General features: G+C 39.0%; 1 protein-coding gene and 1 non-coding gene across 3 annotated transcripts in view; one reads left to right on the plus strand and one right to left on the minus strand.

Annotated features, from left to right (window-relative positions):
* NFKB1 (nuclear factor kappa B subunit 1) overlaps positions 1-24,041 on the plus strand; it is a 110,532-nt gene that overhangs the window by 69,098 nt on the left and 17,393 nt on the right. For both annotated transcript variants that reach the window (XM_025873514.2, XM_025873515.2), the window contains exons 7-15: positions 3,986-4,149; positions 5,338-5,496; positions 6,962-7,066; positions 9,068-9,159; positions 11,044-11,182; positions 17,833-17,976; positions 20,092-20,181; positions 21,666-21,851; positions 23,000-23,141. In XM_025873514.2, the coding sequence (XP_025729299.1) occupies positions 3,986-4,149; positions 5,338-5,496; positions 6,962-7,066; positions 9,068-9,159; positions 11,044-11,182; positions 17,833-17,976; positions 20,092-20,181; positions 21,666-21,851; positions 23,000-23,141 (1,221 nt within the window). The remainder of the gene's footprint in view (positions 1-3,985; positions 4,150-5,337; positions 5,497-6,961; positions 7,067-9,067; positions 9,160-11,043; positions 11,183-17,832; positions 17,977-20,091; positions 20,182-21,665; positions 21,852-22,999; positions 23,142-24,041) is intronic.
* LOC112825524 (U6 spliceosomal RNA) lies at positions 3,054-3,164 on the minus strand. Its single transcript, XR_003208722.1, has one exon. It is a non-coding gene; the product is annotated as a U6 spliceosomal RNA (small nuclear RNA).

Raw genomic sequence — 24,041 nt, forward strand, 5'->3', positions numbered from 1 at the left:
AGGTCTGCTGTCATTTTGGTATTTTGTTCCTTTTCACATAGTGTGTCATTTTTTTCTCTATCAGCTTTTCAGATTTTCTCTTCATTAATTTTCATTTCCCTTCGCTAGTTTGAAGCAATTTTATTATGGGCTTTAGCATAGTTTCCTTCATGTTTTCTTTTTTGTGCTTTGGGGTTCATTAAGATTTTTAGATCTTTGGGTTTAAAGTTTTTAATTAAATTTTAAAACATGTCAGCCATTATTTTTCTAAAATATTTTTTCCATCCACTCCTCTTTTTCCTTTTCTTCTGAAACACCAATTATCTGTATATTTGGCTGTTTGAAAGTCCCATAGCTCACTGGTGATCTGTTATTTTTAAAACTTGTTCTTTTTCTTGTGTTTCATTTTGGATTGTTCTCTGTGTCCTCAAGTACATTAATCCTTTAGCCTATAGTGTCTAACGTGTTTTTAATTCCATCTAGTGTATTTTTGTTTTCAGCCATTACAGTTTTAATCTCTGTAGGTTTGTTTGACGTCTCTTTTATATCTTGCAAGTACTCCTTAACATATTAAAGTTTTTTACCTTCTTAACCATATGGAATATATCTATAATAGCTATTTCAATGTACATATCTACAAATTTTGTGTTCTGTCTCATTTCTGGATCTGTTTCTATTGAGTCATTATTCTCATTATAAGCTGTATTTTTCTGTGTCTTTGCATGCCTGGTAACTTTTGATTGATTGGTATACATTTTGAATTTTAGGTTGTTGCATGCTGGCTTTTTTGTATGCCTTTAAATATTTTTGAACATTGGAATGAAATTAAATTTGCAAACAGTTTGATGCTTTCTGGACTGACTTTTAAGCTTTGTTAGGAAAACCAGATCAACCTTTAGTCTGAGGTTAATTTGACACCATTACTAAGCCAATAACTTTCTGAATATTCATCCTGATGATTCATGTATTACAAGATTTATTGAACTATTCCAGCCCCACTGTGCTCTGAGAAATGTTTTGCCTGCTCCTTTCTGGTGGTTTTTCCCCCCCAGTCTCTGGTTGTTTCCTCACACACATGTTCTGACCAGTACTTAGCTGAAGACTCAAGGCAGGGCCACTGTACATCTCTGAATATCTCTCAGTATATGGTTCTTTCTTCTCTGGTTCTCTGCCTGTGAATTCTAGCCTCTTTAGCCTCCTCAAATTTTTATCTGTCTCCAAAACTCAGGGAGATTACCAGGTCCTGTTTAGGTCTCCCTTCCTATGCTGCAGCCTGGAAACTCTAGGCATTAACCCAGCATTATTTTAAGAGTCACCTTAGTTGTTTTTCTTAAGGATCACTATCCTGTGCTGCCTGTTGTCCAGTGTTGGAAAACCATTTTTTCATGTGTTTTATGTTACTCAAGGCTAAAGGTTCAATACGGTCCCTGTTACTCCCATCATTATCTGAAACAGAAGATTGGCTTCTGTATTGTTTCATTTATTTATTTATTATTGTTTTTTTATTATTATTATTTATTTATATATTATTGTTTCATTTATTACCAGAGTAAATAAATTAGTCACATAAAAGATGCCCTTTTAATAGGGATTAAATAATATACATGAAAATCACTTTCTATATGGTAAAGTGTAAAGTGTTACATAGGTGTTTGTCACTGTCACTACCTATACGTAGGTAGTGGTGGATGATCTACATAGGAGTACAGCCTAAAGGCCAAAAGATGAAGGTGTTGTTTCTGGAAAACTGCCGGTGCTTCCGTGCATATCTCACGATGTCATGTTGCGTATTTTTCCGTGCTGTATGAATTCATGCATTCATTTATTCAACAGACATTTATTAGACACCCATATGTCAAGAACTGTTCTAAGCACTGGAGATCTTTGCCATCAGGAGCTTATATTCTGTTGGTCTGTTTTCTTCTCTGTGTGTCTCAGCTATTCTACCTTTTTTTTTTAGTATAATTGACACACAATGTTACAGTAGTTTCAGGTGCACAACATAGTGATTTGACAGATTTATACATCATGCTACTTCATGTCCTACTTTTTTCTGTCACTATCTGGACATGTTTCTCATTGTGTCTCTGGGCCTCTGTATGAACGCTCATCTCATTCTGCCTTCACCTCCTATATTTTCTTCTTCTGGTTCATCTGGTCTTCCCACACTATCTTATTCTTTATTTCATCTAGTCCAGTTGTCATAATATTTGTCTTCCATTACTAATCTTTTTTCTTTCTTTCTGGGTAAAAGCCAGAGCAAAAGAAAAGTCTTTGCAAAAGCTTACAGGGATTTAAAAGATCTATGTGCCCACTTATCTCTGAACTTTTCACTTACCACTCACCTCTTGTTGATTTTCCTCCAGTAACTTCGGCCTTCTTGCCATTGTTGTCTTTTGAAAACACGAGTTATGGTCCTACTTCAGGGTCTTGGCACTGGCTATTCCTTCTGCTTTGAACACTGTTCTTCCATATATCCACATCTTTTCGCTCACTTTGTTTGAGTCTTTGCTCAGTGTCATCTTTTCAATGAGACTTTTTCTGGCCTCTCCCTATTTTAAAACATCATGTCTTCTACTACTACCTTTCCTTTTCTCCATTCCTACCTTATTTTTCTTGGTAGCATTTATTACCTTCTAAATTATACTGTAACATCTCTTCTTTGTTTCTTCTCTTTGGTTACACTAGCATATAAATTCTACGAAGGGTGAATATATTCCTGGGTGCTGACGAAAGCACCTGGGACACTGCCTGGCACTAATAAGGAGCTGAACAAATATTTGTTGAATGAATGGGTCTCCTTGGTAAAGTACTTTTTTGTTCGTTGTATTATGTTTATTGAGTATACTTTTTTGTTTCATGTACTTTATTTTTTAAATTTTTTTTACTAACATATAATGTATTATTTGTTTCAGGGGTACAGGTCTGTGATTCTTCAGTCTCACACAATTCACAGGACTCACCATAGGGCATACCCTCCCCAGTGTCCATCACCCAGCCACCCAATCCCTCCCACCCCCCACCACTCCAGCAACCCTCAGTTTGTTTCCTGAGATTAAGAGTCTCTTATGGTTTAAAAATATGGAAGCTTCACGAATTTGCATGTCAACCTTGCTCAGGGGCCATGCTAATTAATCTTCTTTGTATCGTTCCAGTTTTAGTATATGTGCTGCCAAAACGAACGCTGTTCCGTGTACTTTAAAAAATGAATGGCTGGAGTAATTTATGCCTTTTCTTTAAAATCCCTTAACTTGTTTTATTTAGGTTATTAGCATATTTTGCCCAAAATGTATGTAGACTTCACAAGATAAAAGGTTCTCCGTCCTGAAAACATGTAGCGTTAGACGGCATTCTAGTGGTAATAAGTAATTCCAGCCTTAGAGATAACCCGCAAGGAGATGGGACTCCACTATAGACTTTAAAGCCCCTCCAGAAACCCAAGGATGAGCCAAAAGAAAAAAAATCCTTCCAATTATAATATTCCTCTTATTCTTTAAAAGAATTAGATAAGTTAGTACTATATTCAGAATTTTAATTTTTTTTTTAAATTTAAAATTTTAAAATTTTTAAAAATTTAAAATTCTCCTAGAAAATACTTCAAAATGAGTCTAGGTAAAACTTCCTTACCAAGACATATATATGTGTGTGTGTGTGTGTGTGTGTGTGTGTGTGTGTGTGTGTACACCCCACTCCCTGAATCATCGTTTGAAAGTTGAATAAACCCTGAAAACCAAAAGATTTTGCTAAGTTTGCCACAGACTCATTTGGTGGCAAAACCCAGTCTGACCTGATGTGGAGTGGTTTATAGTCTTTATTATTCCATTTGGTGAGTCTGCTTTATATGTTTCACTGCAGACATAGTAATGTGTTTGATTATAGTGTGGACTCCAGCGATTGAGGGCTTGTGTATTTTTTTAAAAGCCACTTTGCTAAAGTAAAACCAGACTCTCGTCATTGACGGCCTAACTTTTGGGGGTGATTGTTGCTGTTACTGTTTTTTCTCCAGCTTTGCAAACTTGGGTATACTTCATGTGACAAAGAAAAAAGTATTTGAAACACTGGAAGCACGAATGACAGAGGCATGTACAAAGGGCTATAATCCTGGACTTTTGGTGCATCCTGATCTTGCCTATTTGCAAGCGGAAGGTGGAGGAGACCGGCAGCTCACAGGTGAGTGTCATGCTCCCAGCCTTGATCCTTTGAGATCAGCTCTCCTTTGCTTGTGTGTAGACTAGGTGCTCATCTGTCTGCCCCAGGTTTCTCCTTCTCCCAGACTGTACCCCAAGCTGCCAACACACTTTCCCTGCTCAGAAACCTTTGATGGCATCCTACTGTTCTCTAGATAAAATCTGTACCTCCTTGGCCTGGTATACAAAGCCATCAATCTGGCCCCAGCCACCTTTCCAGCCTTATCTCCAGTCCCACCACATACGCCCCTCTCCCCATCACTGCCCCCTGAACAGACTCATACAGATATGCAGATTCATACCTTCATATGTGTCTTCCTCGACCTAAAACACCGCACCTTGCCCTTTACAGCCTGTCATAACCAATGCATAAGCCAACACTTAGTTCCTCTGTTTTAGTTCCCTCTGTTTTACCTCCCCTGGCTCACCTTATTAGAAAGAATCTCTTCAGGCTATTCAGACACATCATAAACTATTCTTTCTGGTAAAAATGCTATAATTTTATGTTTCCCTGCTTTTACTTATATTTTTTTCTTTCAACCCCAATCCCTGTCCTACCACATGTGCCATTGCCGCTTTCACACACTGTCCATTAGTCTAGTCATCCTGTCATCATCTGATACTCAGGCAACCCAGCCTCCGTCAAGAGACAAGGAAGGAGTCAAATGCAGTTGAGTCATTCAGTTTCTCCAGAAGCACTTTTTGAATACCTCCCATGTGCCAGGCATTGTGCTAGGCGCTATGGAGTGAACACAGTCCCTGTGCTCTGGGAGCCTTTGGAAGACTTAATTTTCACATTTCACAATACAACGGATGCATAATCAACTTATTGCATTCCATGGCCTCACATCTTTTGTGCCTTTAACTGTAACTGTAGGGAGAAACAGGAGAGGTCAGGGAAAGAAAAGAAAGGAGAGAGGCAGTTTGATACACAGAGGACAGTTTTCACTATCATCCAGAGAAAATGCAAGTCTTCTTCTGATGCCTTTAATTTGGATGACATAAATGAGACAGTTTTTAAAATTGTATTAGCAATACAAACACTTTCAAAAGAAAAAAATAGATTTCTGTTTTCAATTCATGTTCTTTCTTTGGGCTTTATTAAAACATCTAAAGTGTTCTGGCTTCACTCTTTCCCTGGGCATGAATGCGCTGTGCTCTATGGTCCTAGATCGGGAAAAGGAGATCATCCGCCAGGCAGCTCTTCAGCAGACAAAGGAGATGGACCTCAGCGTGGTGCGGCTCATGTTTACAGCTTTTCTTCCAGATAGCACCGGCAGCTTCACGAGGCGCCTGGAACCCGTGGTATCAGACGCCATCTATGACAGCAGTGAGTCCTTGACTTCTACCACGAGGCAGCTCGGTGTAGTGTCAAGTACAGACTTAAGCCAGCCCTGGCAGTTACTGATTAGCTCAGAGTCCCAGGGCCAGTAACTTAATCACTTGGAGCCTCACATTTATCATCTACAAAATGGGAATACTAAAATCCAGCTTGAAACGTTGATGTCTAGATTAAAAGTGAATGTTACGAGGTGCGCAACAAATATGGTTCTCCTTCCTCCGATGTGCATGCTAGACTTTTATGTGCCATTTGAGGGTGACAGATCTCTTATTACTTTGAATCACTTATGGCATGAGGATATATTGTCGGTGCTTCTAGAAAAATACCTCAATATTTTCTGTTGAGGCTCTAAAGAGATGTTAATAAAAAAACAACTATTATTTTTATCCATTTTCATTCTTGCATGTTCTAGCTTTTATCAAGATAAGGACTTCAAGTTAACTGAATGAGTAGTCTAGACAGTATGTGACTTCAAAATTCTATTTCAGTCTGTAGTTCCTAGAACTTTTTAAGAGTTTTACAATGGTCTTCAGCCTTTACCCTGCAGATTTCTTGTCTGGTATGCATGGGATTTATTAAACAAATCAAAGGGTGCAAGTGTGGTACTTAGGCTCACTGAAACTTTATAGAGTTTGGTCTAAGTAGAAAACTCCATGCCCCAAGTATACAACTGACCGATTTCTCTGATTTAAACAAGTTGGAAGGGAAGTGAAAGAGTTATAAAATGATGTAGACTTGTATACTAAAGATCACCTTAAAATGCAGCTGTGGGAGGGGGGAAAAAAAAGGAAGCTTTATACTATTACCACAAGAAACTTTTGCCCCTAACCACACAGAATTCTAATTTAGTCTGGGGAAAAGAACTATAACCTCTCCATTTTTCTTTTCTGTAAGATAAGAATTTATAAGCAGTTTAAGAAAATTGTGCTTTTTCTAAATTTTTAAGACTCTTGTAAATAGTATATCACTATCATGGAAATAATTGAAGGTCTTGACCTACATGAAATTCCACAAATCCATTGGCTTGGTACTTCCTGAAACATCAAAAAAGCTCTTTCTCTTTCTGTATGAATCTTTCTTACTGTGTTAGTGGGAGAAACAAATATTGTTCCTTTCTGCCTCGTGTAATGGTAGTAATGAATGATCCATGCTCAAGAAGTGAGGACTTCTCAGGACTTCTGAAAGCTTTTTTATTTGTATCCTTGTTAAAGCAATATAAGTGAAAGCATCTATTTATTTTTTTAATTAAAGTATAATTAACATACAGTATTATATTACTTTCACACATAAAACATATCAATTCGATAGTTTTATACCTTGCTTAGTGCTCACCATGATAAACTGTTTTAACTTTCTTTGGTTAATGTGTGCTAGGGGCAGGGCTCCCCATAAGAGATTGGCTTATGAAGCTGAGGATAAAGCATGATGTTTGTTGTTTTTCTCCTGTGGACAGAAGCCCCCAATGCGTCCAACTTGAAAATTGTAAGAATGGACAGGACAGCTGGATGCGTAACTGGAGGGGAAGAGATTTATCTTCTCTGTGACAAGGTTCAGAAAGGTAAATACATGCTCTGATCTCAAAATGTGAAATGTAATTCTGAGTGTGTCTGTGAGTCACTTTTTAGCAGTAAATCCAGTAATATGCCTCTTCTGCCATAGAACTCCTTTAGAAAATTTACACATTCACCTCTTCCAAATATGTCTGTGTTTTTTTTTTAAACCCAGCTAATTCATTTTAAAACTTTCAATAGAAATTAAGAGAAATTAAAAAAAATAGTGATCATTGTAATCAGTGACATTTCAGTGTTTCTGTACTTTAAACTTTGGTATCTGAACTTAGTTAAACTAAAATAAATGAGTAAGAGCCCATGCTTCACACACCTGCATGCACACACACACACACACACGCACGCACACAGAGTAAATAATGTTTTATATAGTGTAAAATTGTTAATTTAGTTTCTCTTATAAGGCTTCATTGCAACACTGAGAAAGCTTCTCTAAAACTTTAATGTGACACTGATGTCCATTATGAAAAAGAGAACAAGGACTATAGGGAAATTCTCAGCATATTTCTCATAATTTTCACTTTTAGGAAAGGTTCTTGGCATTTACCTTTCATTAGTAATGGTACAAGATTTATAAATTAGCAAAAGCTGAAGGAGATTGTGCTATTTTCTCAAACAACTCATTTTTAAAATACAGTGATAGAGAGTATAGTATAATAAAGATCTACTCACTACAAAGTGATGAGCATTTTCAAAGTAAAGAGTGCATAACTAAAAATATAGCTCTTAAACAAAAGAATGATGGCTTTAAAAAAAGAAAACTCTCATTTGAGGCAAATGGCCTGAGATTTAAAAGTCAGAAAAAAATACAATCCAATTTTAAGGTAAAAGTATATCTATCTTTATCCAAAAAAGTTTACACTTTCTCTGCATATCCTGGTATCAGCCTTCTTTTAGCCCATTCTACTCAGGTAATATGTGTGCATTCAATGAGTAAAAACAATCTGACTACCTTTATTTATAAATGCAATTCTTAATCATTATCATTACATTGGAAAGGCTTATTAAGAGAAGTCCTGTACCTGGCTTAAAGAGTCTGAAAAACTAAGTCCAGTTTAGTCCTACCCAAAAGCAAAGGAATTGACCAGGAGATAATGAGATGATTTATCCAACCCTAATATTTCTAAAATTCTTTTAAATAGAAATATGAACTTAGTTTTCATAAGTTAGTAGTACAGTCCTTCCTATAAAATGGGAAGTGAAGCCAGGGAGATGCCAATCTGAGTTAAATCATCATATTTCTGCAGAGGTAGAATCCATGACACAAGTGTGAAATTTATACATTCTTATTTCATCCAAAGGGACTTGACTAATATAATATTTTTAACAGCTTCTCAGTATGGACTAGTAAGGTATTATAGGGAAGCAGCATAGTAGAATGTTTATGAGCCTGGAGTCTGTGTTCAAATTCTGGCTTCTCCATTTAATAGCTATTCAGCCTGGATAAGTCACTTAACCTCTCTGGATTCCAGTTTCTCTTCGGCAAAATGAGCAGTTAATAGTATACCTGCATCACAGTTATTGTGAGGATGAAATCAGTTCATGTATACATATAAATCACTTAAAGTAGTGCCTGCCATATAGTATACTTTATATAAGTTAAATATTATTATGTAGATCTATATGAGTTTGAACCACCTTTTAGGATTCTGATATTCCTCAGTATCCTTCATGTTTCTCAGGAATGAATTGGGTTAGTGATGGAGAAGTGGGAAGATCAAAGACTGATTAAGAGAAAAATCAGATTGAATAGGTAAATCTAGTATTCTCTCAATGTAAATGAAACTCAGGGTCCATTACTGTGGTAACTAATAAAAAAAAATTCAGTAATTTGTGAAAATTTTAAATGATTCAAAAGTCTATTTCATATTAATTTTTAAAAAGTTTAAGTACATAGTAGGTAGAATCTCGAACCAGCTGCATTTTTTCAGCATGCTTATCAATATTATTACTCTATGTGAAATTATACACCTGAATGTGACTGTTGGCAGATGACATCCAGATTCGATTTTATGAAGAGGAGGAAAATGGTGGGATCTGGGAAGGATTTGGAGATTTTTCCCCCACAGATGTTCATAGACAAGTAAGTGGATGATGATGGTGGTGATGATGATTTTACATTTTCTGTCCTATTGAAATTCAGTACTTAATCTCCATGTATGAAAAAGGAAAAATCATAAATACTTATTTAATTTTCATAAAAGAGTACTACTTTTTTAAGACTCTTGCAGGTCTCTCAGAAAAGTTACCAACCATAGAATTATGAGCAAAGCCTTGGACCACTGGCTCTGAGACCTTGTTAAGACATTTCATTTGGGTGTCTGGTCACATACCCATTAAGGCAATGGCCCTTGGGTCCTTTAGTGGAAATATTTTAAGTATTGGTATTAGTCTTTTCAGACTGCCAAAAAACGAAATACCATCGACTGGGTGTATTAAGCAACAGAAATTTATTTCATCACAGTTCTGGAGGCTAGAAGTCCCAGATCAAGGCCTGACAGGGTTGATTCCTGGTGAGAGCTCTCTCCTTCTGGCCTGCAGACACATTTTGGCTGTGTCCTCACATGGCAGAGAGAAGAGAGGAAGCTCTCTGATGTCTCTTCCCTTCCTATAAGAACACTAATTCTGTCCAGTCACAACCTACTACCTTCATGACCTCATTTAACCTTAATTACTTCCATTACTTCCACAAAAGCCCTTTCTCCAAATATAGCCACACTAGGGATTAGGACTTCAACATGTGAATTTTGAGGGGATGCAGTCGTCTGCTATGGTGTTCTACCAGAGTAATTATGGTGAGACCTGTTAAAGAGATATTCTAATGAAAAGTGTTGAAAGGAAGAGTGTTCTACTTGAGGCTGATATCATCATGATAAATCAGGAGTTCCCAGTGACAACTGAGGATATGACCAAGAGGCGAAAATGCTGTTTCGCATTTTAATCACTCTGAGTGATTGAGAAATACTATTTTCACCCCCCAAAATTGGAAACAATCCAAATGTCCATCAGTAAGTGGCCAGTTAAATGAATTATGGTGTATCTGTGTGAGGGAATATTATGCAGTTATTAAAGAGAATGAGTAATCGATGAACTAATACGGAAAAATCTCAAAAGTATAACATTAAAAACTTTTTAAAGATATAAAACAAAGTACATATAAAAAAATTGTTCGTGTTTGTATACGGATAAGGAGTCTCTGGAAGAATACAAAAAGAATGAGTAGCGTCACTGTGTTTCCTTCTGGGGGCCTCCTCAGAGTAGGAACTGCCTGGATCGGAGTGCCAGGAGAGGTGTATGCAGGTGTCTGCAGACACAGCGTATGCCACTGTGTACCTTTCTATATTTTACAAAGTCTTGATCCCTGGGAATACATTACATAGTCAAAAAATCGAACAAGAAACTGTAAAAATGCCAAACTGTTGTGACACTACCAGAAATTAATGAGGAGGCTAGCTTAGAGGTGTTACAGAATGTCCTCGATGTCAGAGCATTGGCCATCCTCACTTGAAAATACATGTTTCCCTTGCAGCATTTAGCTTCCTCTCCTTGTCGGCCGACCTGCAGGCTGATTGTAGTACCACGTTCTTCACTCTCTCTTTCCACAACCAGGGTTTCTGATGTGGCTGTAAATAATTTTGGAGCATTTTAAGGCTGATTTAGAAGAGAAAGAGGAGTATGCAATGTATTTTACTCACATGGTTATTTACAACTGGAAGACATTTGAAATATTAGACAAATGAAAATAAAGATTTGCAAAACATTAGCATAGACTTGTATTTCAATTGCACAGTGGCAATTTAATCACAACGTATGGGCATAGAATTCTGAGTTTGTAACTTTCTCTAGGATGCTGTATTTTTTAGTATACTCTGTCTAAACATTGGGCATAAAGAATACGTTTAACGAGTAGCATTGCTGGAAAAAAAATACAGACCTACCCCAACATTTGGATCTTTGTATCCTGCAGTTCGCCATCGTCTTCAAAACTCCAAAGTATAAAGATGTCAACATCACAAAACCAGCTTCCGTGTTTGTCCAACTTCGAAGGAAATCTGATTTGGAAACTAGCGAACCCAAACCTTTTCTCTACTACCCTGAAATCAAAGGTAACTCGGTTGCTTACAATCTTGTGCTGTTTCCCATAAAAGGACAAAGCTGATTAGAAAAGATCAATTGGCCACTTCCTTTGAATGGTTTCCTAGGAATTAGCCCCTGGTCCCATGGTATTTATTTTTAGAGAAGAGAGAAGTAATACAATATTTTGGGGATCATGGAATTAAGTCTAGCCTTTCAAAATGGTGTTAACTTTTACCAAGCTTATATGAGATTTAGACATTTTAGGATTGGTCTTTGAATCTGAGAACCTGCCATTTGTTGAGGATCTTTGGGTTCTGCCAGTTAAGATGGCTGTTCAGGGAATCAGCCACTCCATCAACTGGCCTCAGGCAACAGAATGGGAGACTCAGCCACCATGCAGTGCGGAACCATAAAAATGAATAAAATATCATTCTTTTCCCCACAAAAGACACCCCAAGAAGGGGAGAGAATAGTCTCTTTACATAGTTATAATGCAAATTAGGATTTTGATAAACTCCCAAAGGGAAGCATCCAAAAACACTTATTAGAGTTCCGAGGACCCTTGATTCGAAAGAAGCCACCAAGAAGCAGGCTTCTTCAAGGTTCTTCAGCCTGGGGGTGTATTTCAGTAGTTGGGTGAGAAACAGGGAAGGTAGGGGTTTCCTAGGCTTAAGAAACTTGAGGAACTGAACAGTTAGTGTTTGTTCAGAAAGAAGTGAGCCTTATGAGCACCAAGATGGACCACTGCAGACCAAGGCAGGTAAGGAAGGCCAGGGCCAGGCTCAGAAGTGCTGTGATGGGCAGCTGAAGAATTCTGATTGATTCTGGAGAGGGGAATGACCAGGCCTGTTTGGATTTAGAATGATGGCTCTGACATCCTTACATGGACACTGAGGAGACTATCTGAGTAGCAGACAAGGAGTCCAAAGAGTAATGCAAGAATCCAAGTGAGAAAAGGTGAGGTTCATAAAGGTATTAGTACAGAGAATGAAAGAAGAAGGTGGTGTCAAGAAGACCCAGATGCTGGTTGAGGTAGGAGGTAAAGGAAAAATTCAGGAGTCTAGATGTTTCTAGGAATCCCAGCCGAGGAAGGTTGTTACATGGTTGAGTTGGTAAAAGAATCAAGGGAGCAAAAGTAGGTTTGAGTGAGCAAAGAGGGAGCCCAGTTTAAAACATGTTGCATTTTTAGGTTTCTCTGGCAAATTCCTAATAAGCTGATCAAAAGGCAGGACTGGAACTCCAGAGAGCAGGGTGGGAAATTCAGCATTGAGAATCCTCTCAGAATGAGTATGATAGGCCCCTAAATGGGATAATTGTCCAAAGATGTTTCTTAGCCTGGAGTCCACTGACCCCCAAAGGGTCCAAGGATAGAAATGGACTTTAACATAATTAGCTTTTTTTATAATCCTATTTTGTATTTTACATATTGATAACTATGATTCTAAGAAGAGATCCATAGACTTCACAAGACTGAAAAAGGGGTCATGACACAAACAAAATCAGAAACCCCTGGGTTAGAGGGAAGTGAGACCATTGGGGGAGGTCAGTGAAATGATTGTCACAGGTCATGTCCTGACTGACGTCAGAAGCCACAAAGGTGCCGTAGTGATGGTGCACATGGGTGTTGGATCCTGTGATAGCCACATGTGATGCGGGATCCTTGAAGAGGGCTTCTTTTCCTAGAATTCACAGTGTGGCAGGAACATTTAGAAGATGATTCTATGCGTTCTTGTTTCTTTTCAGAGGTTGTGACCTGTCCACCAATGGGTCCAATTTATAGTGCATTCCATTACCATTGTGTGAAAACATTGTCAACAGAAGAGCCTTTTTTCTCCCTCCACCTAAAATGTCATGCAAAATCCCAGTACTTATGCCCAACAGGCTCTGGTTAAAGTGGAAGTGGGGAGCCAACCCACTCGGCCTTCCCTAGAAGCCCACCTCCCCTTATTTCTCCAGCCAGTGACAGCCTGAGGTCTTCGAAGTGTATCAGTCTGCATAAAGATGAAAATCACTGCTTTCGATTAAACACTTTTCTTTAATAGACACAGAAGAAAAATATGGCTAATTTGGGGGGTACTTTCTGAGGGAAAAAACAGATTTCTTCTCCTAAAATATATCTTCACATAATGTCAGTTCTTTCACACAGAGAATTATGTTTAAAAAGGATACCCAGATTACCTACACGTGTATGAGCCTAGAAACATTCAAAGCTGAGCTTGGTTTCTAGGCCGCCTGTCTACCTTTTCCAGTGGTGTCTGTTCATCAAAAGAGTAAGATACAGCGGGGGCATGTTCAGACATTCATTCATAATAGGATTTATCAGATGCTGGGGTTAGAGAATGGGGTCTCCTTAAAGTTCAAAATCCCCACCTGTATGCTTCAAGCACCTCCAGACTGTCATTGACTAAAAGTTCCATGTAATACAAACAAATAAAAAGAACCATCTGGAAAAATAAGAGAAGTTGAGCCCCACAGAAAGAATGGCCAACATACATTGTGATTAAGTCGTGTGAGATTAGAACTATTTTATTGAAGGTAACAAATTATCTTAGTCAATAAAACCTTCTGGATTATAAAATCCCAGGATGAAATAATGGCAAGGAGCAATCATCACACCAGACATATGACTGGTTCGAAAAGTAGCGGGCCATTTAATGTAAGAGTAAGTGTATGAGAACGAATCCAAACTATACACCCCAGAGAATCATTGTATACATTTCTCAGAAGTCATTGAACACACCTTCCACTGCCCCAGACCCTGCAGTCACTCCTTATGTCATTGCCTAATTTTGTATTGTTCCTTGTTTTTATCAATACATAAAATTGTCTTATTAATTTGTATATCTATTGTCTTCTTCCATCTCCAATACGAAGAATATCCTTTTGGTCATCGATTTGGTCTTTCATGTTCATTGCTACATTTCCAACATCTAGAACAGTATATGTCATATATTTTATTTTTTTAAGTAGGCTCCATACCCTCATGGGGCTTGAATTCATAACTCTGAGATCAAGAGTTGCATGCTCTACTGACTGAGCCAGCCAGGCACCCCTTAATATACGTCATCTGATAGATGCTGAGATATATCTGAAAGCTGACTTATTTTTTTAAGTTTTTATTTTAATTCCAGTTACTTAACATACAGTGTTATGTTAGTTTCAGGTGTACAATATAGTGATTCAGCACTTCCATACATCACCCCATGCTCATCACAGCAAGTGCACTCCTTAATCCCCATCACCTATTTCACCCATCCCCCCCCACCTCCCCTCTGGGAACCATGTTTGTTCTCTATAATTAAGAGTCTATTTCTTGATTTGTCTCTTTCTTATTTTTTCTCTTTGTTTTCTTTCTTAAATTTCACATGAGTGAAATCATGTATTTGTCTTTCTCTGACTGACTTATTTCACTTAGCATTATACTCTCTAGCTCCATCCATGTCATTGCAGATGGCAAGATTTCATTCTTTTTTATGGCTGAATAATAATCCATATTATATATACATACACACATCCCACATCTTCTTTATCCATTCATCAATCGATGGACACTTGGGCTGCTTCCATATCCTGGCTTCTGTAAATATGAAAGCTGACTTATTGAGTGACCAACCAAGTTGCCCTCCTCATCCAAAAGGCTATTAATTTGTTGGGTGCCATCAAGGAGGACATCAGACAAATAAATATAACATATTCTTTTCAATGTATAGAATCATCCATCCCAGAACTCTGCACCCTGTATGGTTATTGACATTGTACCTTATAAAAACTTCAGGGAGATGGTTGGGTTCAAGGAAGACAAAATAATAAGAAAGGGATGATTGAAAAGGTAAGAAGATAGTTGAGGAACTGCTGTATGAAAGCAAAAAAAGACCATGTGATTTTTCAGTCAGAAAAGATAGAGATTCATAAGAAACAGAATCATAATCTTTAAATTATGAAAGGAATGCAGACATCTTTACTAGAACACTAGAACCTGAAAAATGAGAATGAGGTACTTTTAAGGCATACACACATCAAAAAAGGGTAGAGACTAAAAGTTTACGTTTGTGAACTAAACTATTACCATAATCATCGATTATTAAAAGAAACAGAGGGGTGCCTTGGTGGCTCAGTGGGTTAAGCGTCTGACTCTTCGTTTCGGCTCAGGTCTTGATCTTGAGGTCACGGGATCAAGACCTGCATGGGGCACTGCGCTCAGCATGGAGTCTGCTTCAGATTCTCTCTCCCTCTCCCTCCTGCTCAGTCTCTGTCTCAAGCAAATGAATAAAATCTTAAAAAAAAAAAAAGGAAGCAGTGATATTTTGGAATGTTTCCCCAAAAATGGAAAGCTCCCTAGACTTGGGATCTGATCCTTACTCTGCCCTGCTCTCTGATAAGTCCCTTAATCATCCTGGCTTCTATTTCTTCTTCGTAGAAGGAGGGCTTGCAGTGAGTGACCACTTAGGTCCCTTCTAGAATAGGTTGATGTTTCATAGTACAACGCATGATGCCACTGTCAAAGGCAGACCACAAAGATAAATGAACACAGTGGGAAAATCTCCATGTTCATTTCTGGGGAAATTTAGACTGCAGGTTCTTTTATTTAAAAACCTGTCATAATGAAATTTTCCGTATCAGTTTCTTGTCATTGAAATCTTAAATGGGTATAAAATAGTTAATATTTTTAATTGACTCTCAGAAATTCCCATTTTACAGTGAAATATAACCATTGAACATCTCTGTTTTCTAAGTCAGAAGAATTACATAGCAAATACCAAATGATCTCTTTGCTAGAAAGCATGTCAATAGGTAACATTCATGAAGATGAATAAGTGGTCTGCTTCCCTCTTATGTGTCGTATTTCTAGTGAATTAATATTTTATGTGAGATCAACTGTATATAGGATGAGTAATAAGTATGACTGTTAGTTGGTTATAGTACAACTGACAGAAAAATATTGTAAATCTATTCAAAACCTTTATTAAGGACATTTGTAAAATTTTTCCACTTTGAGGCCAACCTTTCTAGTGGAAGCACATTCTCTTCAAGTTGACCCATATTGGCTTTCTTCTTCCTAACAAGTCTGGACATGATCAGTTTCTAAACGATTATTTGTAAGGGTATTTGGCTATATCTTATTCCATGCTTCAGTCTTCCAGTGGCACTAAGGTCACTGTGAGGTAATCAGTAGGAGCATTCTTTCGAGCCCTGAGATGACTGGAACAACCACAGAATTAGAAATAAGTGGAGATCTTTCTGAACATAAACACTAACCAAAACTGACCTTGAAGACGGTAGTTAAGTATCAGGCTGCTGACTGAAAAAAAGAACACCACACTGGCTGTTTACTTAAACAAAAACCTTCCATCACCCTTTTAGCCCAAAAGAGAAAAGGGAGAAAAAAATTTATGGTAGGAAGTCCAGAGAAGAGAAAGAAACGGAAACAGAAAGAAGAAACAAGAACACTGTAATGGACCACAAAGGCAGTGGGGCTGGTGAGAACAGGGAGTGAAAAGCAAAAGAAAAACAGCAACTACAAAAGGAATGAGGGTCTAGATCTTGACAGTCAACAGTCACGATGGGCATCACTGTATTCTAGTCAAGTTGTGCTCTTAGACTTTCAGCTTCCCATTTCCCATCAGTCACCACTGACTACCGATCCCTCTTTCCTGGTATTTCTGGGGTTCGCCCACTTGTATTATCATGGTGCCCACTAAGGAACGGCCCCCATCTCCTTATGTCTGGACTATCTCTGCCTCTTGCTTTGTCTCTTCATTTTGTCCCAAGCACCAATAACAGAAGAAGCTTCCTAAAATACCGCCCTGTGCACATCATCCCCCAGTTCAGAAACATGTAGTGGCTCTCCTGCTGGTAAACCCCTTCGGTTCATGATCCAGAGCTCTACAGGGTGGTCCTGATCCACCCCATTTCTCAAGACTTTCTCCTGCTCAACTTTGACCTCAGCTAAATGGAACCACTACAGCCTCAGAAGCACACAGTGCACATTCCTTCCTTTATTACTTTCCCTCTATATCCCATCTCCACATCATCCTCCCGTTGCCCTCTCCTGATATAAAGTTGATTCTTGGAAGCCTTTCCTGAGTTTTCCAGCCCATAGGGACTTACTAGAAGTGCTTCCTTGAACTCCTGGAACACTGGTGCGCACCATATATTTAAGGAACATAGCACTGTGGTGCTCTCTCTCTCCAGGTCTCCCCCTCCGCAACCTTGAAAATATATTGGGGGCTTCCTGACAGCAAAGACTATTCACACTTCTTGTTCTCCCTAGCACTTAGCTCATAGTAGAGGCATTATCAGTGGTAGTTGGTTAGTCATTGTTTGTGAATGACCAAATGAAAATGCTCAATAACGGTTTTCTTATTCTGTGTCTTTGGTATCTTAACCTTTGACGGGAAATCTAGTCATTCACTAATTTGAATGACACCTGGGACTTAAACTGTTGTGGAGGGGATTTGGGCGTGTACTGCTCTGGGGTCTCTCTGAGGCCAGTTCTCAGGCTTCAGATCCATTGGAATAAATATAATGCTTCCTGAAATTTGGCATCTCTTCCTCCTTGGGTGACTTCTGTTTCCCTTTAAGATGTTTAAAAATACCGTCAGAATCAGTATTCTTTCTGTGGCTAGTAGTGGAATTGAATCAGTCTTTTCTCCTCTGGTTTCTCTTCCTTTAAATACAGATAAAGAGGAAGTGCAGAGGAAACGGCAGAAGCTCATGCCTAATTTCTCAGATAGTTTCGGCGGCGGGAGTGGGGCTGGAGCCGGAGGCGGCGGCATGTTTGGCAGTGGCGGTGGAGGAGGGGCTGCCGGAAGTACGGGGCCAGGTACGAACCAAGTCTACTCTTTCTAAAGCTTCTCAGGGCGGCGGGGGGGCTCAGTCAGTAAGCGTCTGCCTTCAGCTCAGGTCATGGTCCCGGGGTCCTGGGATCGAGCCCCACATCGGGCTCCCTGCTCAGCGGGAAGCCTGCTTCTCCCTCTCCCTCTGCCCCTGCTTGTGTTCCCCCCTCTCTGTGTCTCTCTCTGTCAAATAAATAAATAAAATAATAAAGCTTTTCACGTGGGAGAGGGTCGAATTTTCCTTTCCTAGGTTTCCCAGACTGTCTGTGGGTCCAGTGCCTGTGACGTTATTGAGTGCGATATATTAATTAAAATTTCCCAACAGAATTTTTCAAAGAAACGCACGTTCATCTTGCAATACGTAGGTAACATCAAAAGCGGTAAAGAAGAAAAAAAGTCACCCAAGGCCAGTTATCTGAAGACTGTGTCTATTAACGTTTTGGTATATTTCCCCTTTCTTTCATCCTTCCTTCCCTCCCGTCCCTCCCTTCCCTACTGTCTTGGTTTTCTTTGGAAACATTGAAAGGATTTCATATTATATATACTACATTGTAGAAAATCTGAAGATAATAAAATCCTGCCATTGAAGGTTAACTTCCTCACATTTTTTTTTCTGTGCAATTATGCTATGTATTTTTTGCATTTGCAATTTCAAATTTCAAAAGCTGCAGTCCTCATAATGCATAGTATTTTAATCTCTTTACCTGTATGATTTATTATCAACACATCATGATTGTGTATATAGAGTCATATATGCTGCTTTTCCCTAATGGGTTAAAGGAACATAAGCATTTCCCTGTGGCAATATAAATTTTATATAAGCATAATATTTTAAGCATCAGTTTAATGATTCGTAGCACTACTTACTTGAATGTGTTTCCTGTTTTTTACTGTCCTTTGCTGAACTCCTTTGTCCACATTGCTTTTCTTTTATTCCAGATTGTTTTTGTAAATTAGATTCTTTGGAATGGAGTAAAATTACAGTGTCAGAGAGTATGACGTCTAATACCAGCTGCTTCCCCCAAAGAGTTTTTTAGTTTTTTTTATTATGTTAATCACCATACATTACATCATTAGTTTTTGATGTAGTGTTCCACGATTCATTGTTTGCATCTAACACCCAGTTATGCCCTCTTTTAATACCCATCACCAGGCTAACCCATCCCCCCACCCCCCTCCCCTCTAGAACCCTCAGTCTGTTTCTCAGTCCATAGTCTCTCATGGTTCATCTCCCCCTCTGATACCCCCCCATTTTTCCCTTCCTACTATCTTTTTTTTTTTTTTAACATATAATGTGTTATTTGTTTCAGAGGTACAGGTCTGTGATTCAACAGTCTTACACAATTTACAGTGCTCACAATAGCACATACCCTCTCCAGTGTCTATCACCCAGCCACCCCATCCCTCCCAACCCCCACCACTCCAGCAACCCTCAGTTTGTTTCCTGAGATTAAGAATTCCTCATATCAGTGAGATCATATAATACATGTCTTTCTCTGATTGACTTATTTCGCTTAGCATAATACCCCCTAGTTCCATCCAAGTCGTTGCAAATGGCAAGATTTCGACTTTTTTGATGGTCTCCAAAGAGTTTTACATACGAGTTTATGCTTTCACCAAAAATGCCTGAGAATGAACAGTGTGGCCATGTTTCCTTTGAGGAGTCAGTATTTTTTCTGTATTTTGTTTGGTTCACTTTTAACCGCCAGAGGTTATTTCAAGGTCCTCTGTGTCTACAAGTCTGAGTTTGGGTGGTGACCACTCACCATTGGCTTCTCCTTTCCACACACGAGTGGGAGCCTTTCTCCAGCAAACACTCCTCCATGCTGCCCCAAGCCTGGGCATTGCCGGAGTTGCCAAAATGTAAATTTGATCAGAGTGGAATTCTGATCATCCCACGATCCCCCACAATGTGTCTTGCTAACTCCCAACGGAAGCGCCATATCGGGCACACTGCCCTCCCACACCAGAGCCTGTGCTCACCTTAGGAAAAGACACCAAGCTTGGCTGAGTCTTTGTTAAAAAACAACATCAACAACAACAACAAAACACCAAAAAAACAAAACATCATGAGGTTTCAGTTGTTTTGCTTGCCATTTCAGGGTACGGCTTCCCTCACTATGGATTTCCTACATACAGTGGAATTACCTTCCATCCTGGAACCACTAAATCTAATGCCGGGATGAAACACGGTAAGTAAGGTAGTTTTTTTAATAGTGAGAAAGGAATAAAAAAATTAATGCCAAGAAGTTTTTTATCATTACCTATCACAACATTGTCACCTTGGAAAAAAAAAATTGATAAATGCCGATAAACTAAGAAGGTACTTTTCAAAAAAAAATATTATTCCCTGTGGTGAATATAAATTCTATTCCCAGTGCTGTGTTTATACTTATATATTGACTTTGTAAGTGGCATGACCAGGGGGAGGAAAAGAACATTAAGAAGGGACATATAGAAAGACTTGACTCTTCAAACATAAAAAAGTCACCAAACTTAGCTATTCTTTCCCTTTTTTTTTTTTCTTCTCAAATACTATACTTTTGCAGATATTTTGAGTTTTATAGGAATGGCCTTTCCCATCAAATGCATCCCCTAATTTGCAGTTGTCACACCACGGGTTCATAATTTATATTGCACATCCATTCTAGTCTACCCGTTGAAGAGATAATACAATGAAGCCTTCCCATGTATGGAATGCCTGTTTTATGTCAGGGGCTGCTACATATTTTAACTGTAATCTTCACGATTGCTCTGTAAGGAAAATAGTAGTGTCTCCATTTTACAGACAGAGGACACTGAGGTTCCGACATGTTCATTCACCCCCTGAAGGCACATACCTGTTAACAGCAGAACCGGGATTTGAGCCAGTTCTGCTCATAAAACCTAGGTGTTCTCAGAGCACGTGTCAGATAGCGTGGTCGGCCCTAAAAGAGCACAGAAATGGCGCCCCAAGTAGCTCCCACACTAAAGAACGTGACTTGATATCACATCTTAACAACTTGCTTGGTTAAATAGCATTAGGAAAAAAATAATTCCTCTGTTTTTATTTAAACTTAAAAAATTCCACTTCCCAGGGGCGCCTGGGTGGCTCAGTCAGTTAAGCATTGAACTCTTGATTTCAGCTCAGGTCTTGATCTCAAGGTCGTGAGTTCAAAACCCCATGCTGGGCATGGAGCCCACTTTAAAAAAAAAAACAAAAACTACTTCCCTACAATTCACAGAAGAGCTGTATTTCTTTTTTTCTCCTTTACAAATAAACAGAATGAAAGGTAAGTCTTTAGAAGTATAAATAATTTTTTAAGATCTTAAAAGTTCCTCATCACAAGAAAAAAACTTTATGACTATATGTGCTGACTGATGTTAATTATTGTGGTGATCATTTGACAATATATACAAATATCAAACCATTATACTGTACACCTGAAACTAATATAATGTTATATGTCAATTATGCCTCAGTAAAAATGTGTCTTTTAGAAGTGAGCATTTAAAATAGCCCCCAAACAGGTTACTCAATGATTTGACTGTTTTAAAAGGAATTTGAAATTACTGGGTTTTTTTTTTTTCCCTTTGCAGTAAACTTGCCTCCCATCTTTATCTGACAGTTGAAACAGTAAATTATAACTGAATAGATTTTACTGAGAAAAAGCTGATATTTTTGCTTTTATCTTAGGAACCATAGACACCCCATCTAAAAATGATTCTGAAGGTTGTGGAAAGAGTGTGGACAGAGAGGCGGCCAGCCTCCCTGGGAAAGTAACTGAACCCACAGAACAAGATAAGGAGTCCAGCACTGGGGATGACGAGGTTGCTCTGACGTATACAGTGGGAGTAAAGGGAGAGAACTGTAGGTTTCAGGGTAAGTGAGTGTACACACGATTACATTGTACTGACTGGTGAGGAGTTGGGTTGTGGTTGGAGGTGTGGAGACTTTTGCCAAAACACAGGTTTATTTTCTGTTAATCTAAAAACGATGCATCGGTACGTAGTTCAGTGTGCTTGCTCTTCAGAGTCCTGTGTGCTTTTTGAAAAACATGTGTCTGAACATTTTATTCACACCGAGATTTCCATTTTCTGCGTGTTGTTCTCGAATATAAAGTACTGAAGTTTACGTACGCGTTCTCCAATCATAATTATGCAGTTTTAGGGTATCCTGAGCGATCATCTAATTCATTTCTATCACAGATAATAGGGAAAAGTTTCCATAACTTTAATAGTCTCATCTCTCGAGACTATAGCTTGACTGCCATACCGAAGTAGAACTTTGCCTGAAAATAAGGCCGTTTCCTTTTGCCCTGATGCCCTCTTTGAACAATTAGGATTAAGAGGGACCGAGCACTTCTGCGCATATTTTGAACCAGTGCTCATTAGAGTAAAGGGAAGGGAAAGATGGCAAATATTTCTACTTGTTGGCCACTTATGGTCTCTGTCACATATTCTTTTTTTTTTTTTAACACCACTTTAAAAATGTACAAAGCATGGTTAGTTAGGTGGGGGGATCATATAAAAACAGGCCACCCATGGTTTTGGCCTGCAGATCTCAATTTGCCTTCCCCTGACCTTCCAGAAGCAAACTTCACAAGCACACCGAAAGCCTATGGAAAGTCTGTCTGTGTTTTTTGACACTTTGTCTAACTGGAGAGTTGTTTAAGACTCCAGTGAAGGATTATTTCATCAGGAGATGGATTATTTACAGTATAGTAAATCAAATCAACATTATTTAGAGATTGAGTGTTCCCCTAAGATAACAGACATTTCTAAATTTGTTTCCCCTGACAAACCACAGACCGATTTTTCAGATCAGCCTCTGTATTTGTTAGTAAGCCAATGTCCAATTGTGCTTTTTCTAGTGAACACAGTGCAGAAGTACTGAAAGGAGCATTTGCAACTCAAACGATGTGTGTCGAGGTATCAGAACCCTGATGCTGATGGTTTTGACCTCGAGCATGCCGTACCTATAGAGCAAGTATAGGAGGCTCAACTGTGATTGTGGTCATTGCCTTGCAGATGAGCTCTTTCTAGAGAAGGCTATGCAGCTGGCCAAGCGGCATGCCAACGCCCTTTTTGACTATGCGGTGACAGGAGATGTGAAGATGCTGCTGGCTGTCCAGCGCCACCTCACTGCAGTGCAGGATGAGAATGGGGACAGGTAAGTCAGGACTTGTGCAAACAAAAGTTGTTTTCGGGTCGGGAACAGAGAAAATCACTGTATGCCCACTGGCTGGAGATAAAAAGAATCATTTAAAGGTACTGGGTCCTGTCACTGGAAGACTGTGGTGGACAATAATGTGTCAGTAAGGTCGCATCCCTACTTTGCTTCTCCTGTCCCATGGCTCTCACCTGTTGGGCCCTAGCGTAGCTCGAGTCCTCATCTGAGAGTACATCGTTCTGGGCAAGAAAACGAAGACGTGTGTGGGGAATGGTGGTACTTTTTCAAAAACCTTTCTTTATTTATTGGGATAACATGTGGAATAACATTTAATAGACCTATTTATTTATGGGATTAATAACATTTGCTTTATTTACTGAAATGGTATAATAATAAAATTTGGTCCAACCAGATCCCTCAAGCACTTGTTACCCCAACTGCGTATTTACGATGGCTGTGTACTCAAGAAAAAGCCCAAAGAAGACAGCGCAAGGACAACAACAGAACAATTAAGAGCCGACTGTCATTCTTTCCCAGGCACTGGTTCCTTCGCTCCTGCCTTCGTTACTGGTTGCCAGTCTGTGACCGGTCAGGCCCCTGTGTCTGCTCTACCTCAGGCCATGTGGGAGGCGAGCATTCCAAGCACCGGTGGTCAATCTCTGCTGTTACTGAGCTGATATTGGCAAAGCACCTGGCTCCTTTCTAAAACCGTTCTCTTGGGCCTTGCACTGAGGCTCCTAAAATGATCTCAAAAGCCTGTGAGAACAACAAGAGACAACGGCCCTCAGATTCAAGTCAAGTGCCTTATCTAAAACTTTCCAAAAATAGTGTCAACCCCGAGAAATCCTTTTCTGTAGAGGAGCTCTTGAGTGTTGCGTTTTAAGCCTCGGTTTAAACACT

The sequence above is a fragment of the Callorhinus ursinus genome, unplaced genomic scaffold (assembly GCF_003265705.2).
Source record: "Callorhinus ursinus isolate GAN/ISIS: 27379988/994484 unplaced genomic scaffold, GSC_fseal_2.0 scaffold4, whole genome shotgun sequence".
In the NCBI taxonomy this organism is placed as follows: Eukaryota; Metazoa; Chordata; class Mammalia; order Carnivora; family Otariidae; genus Callorhinus; species Callorhinus ursinus.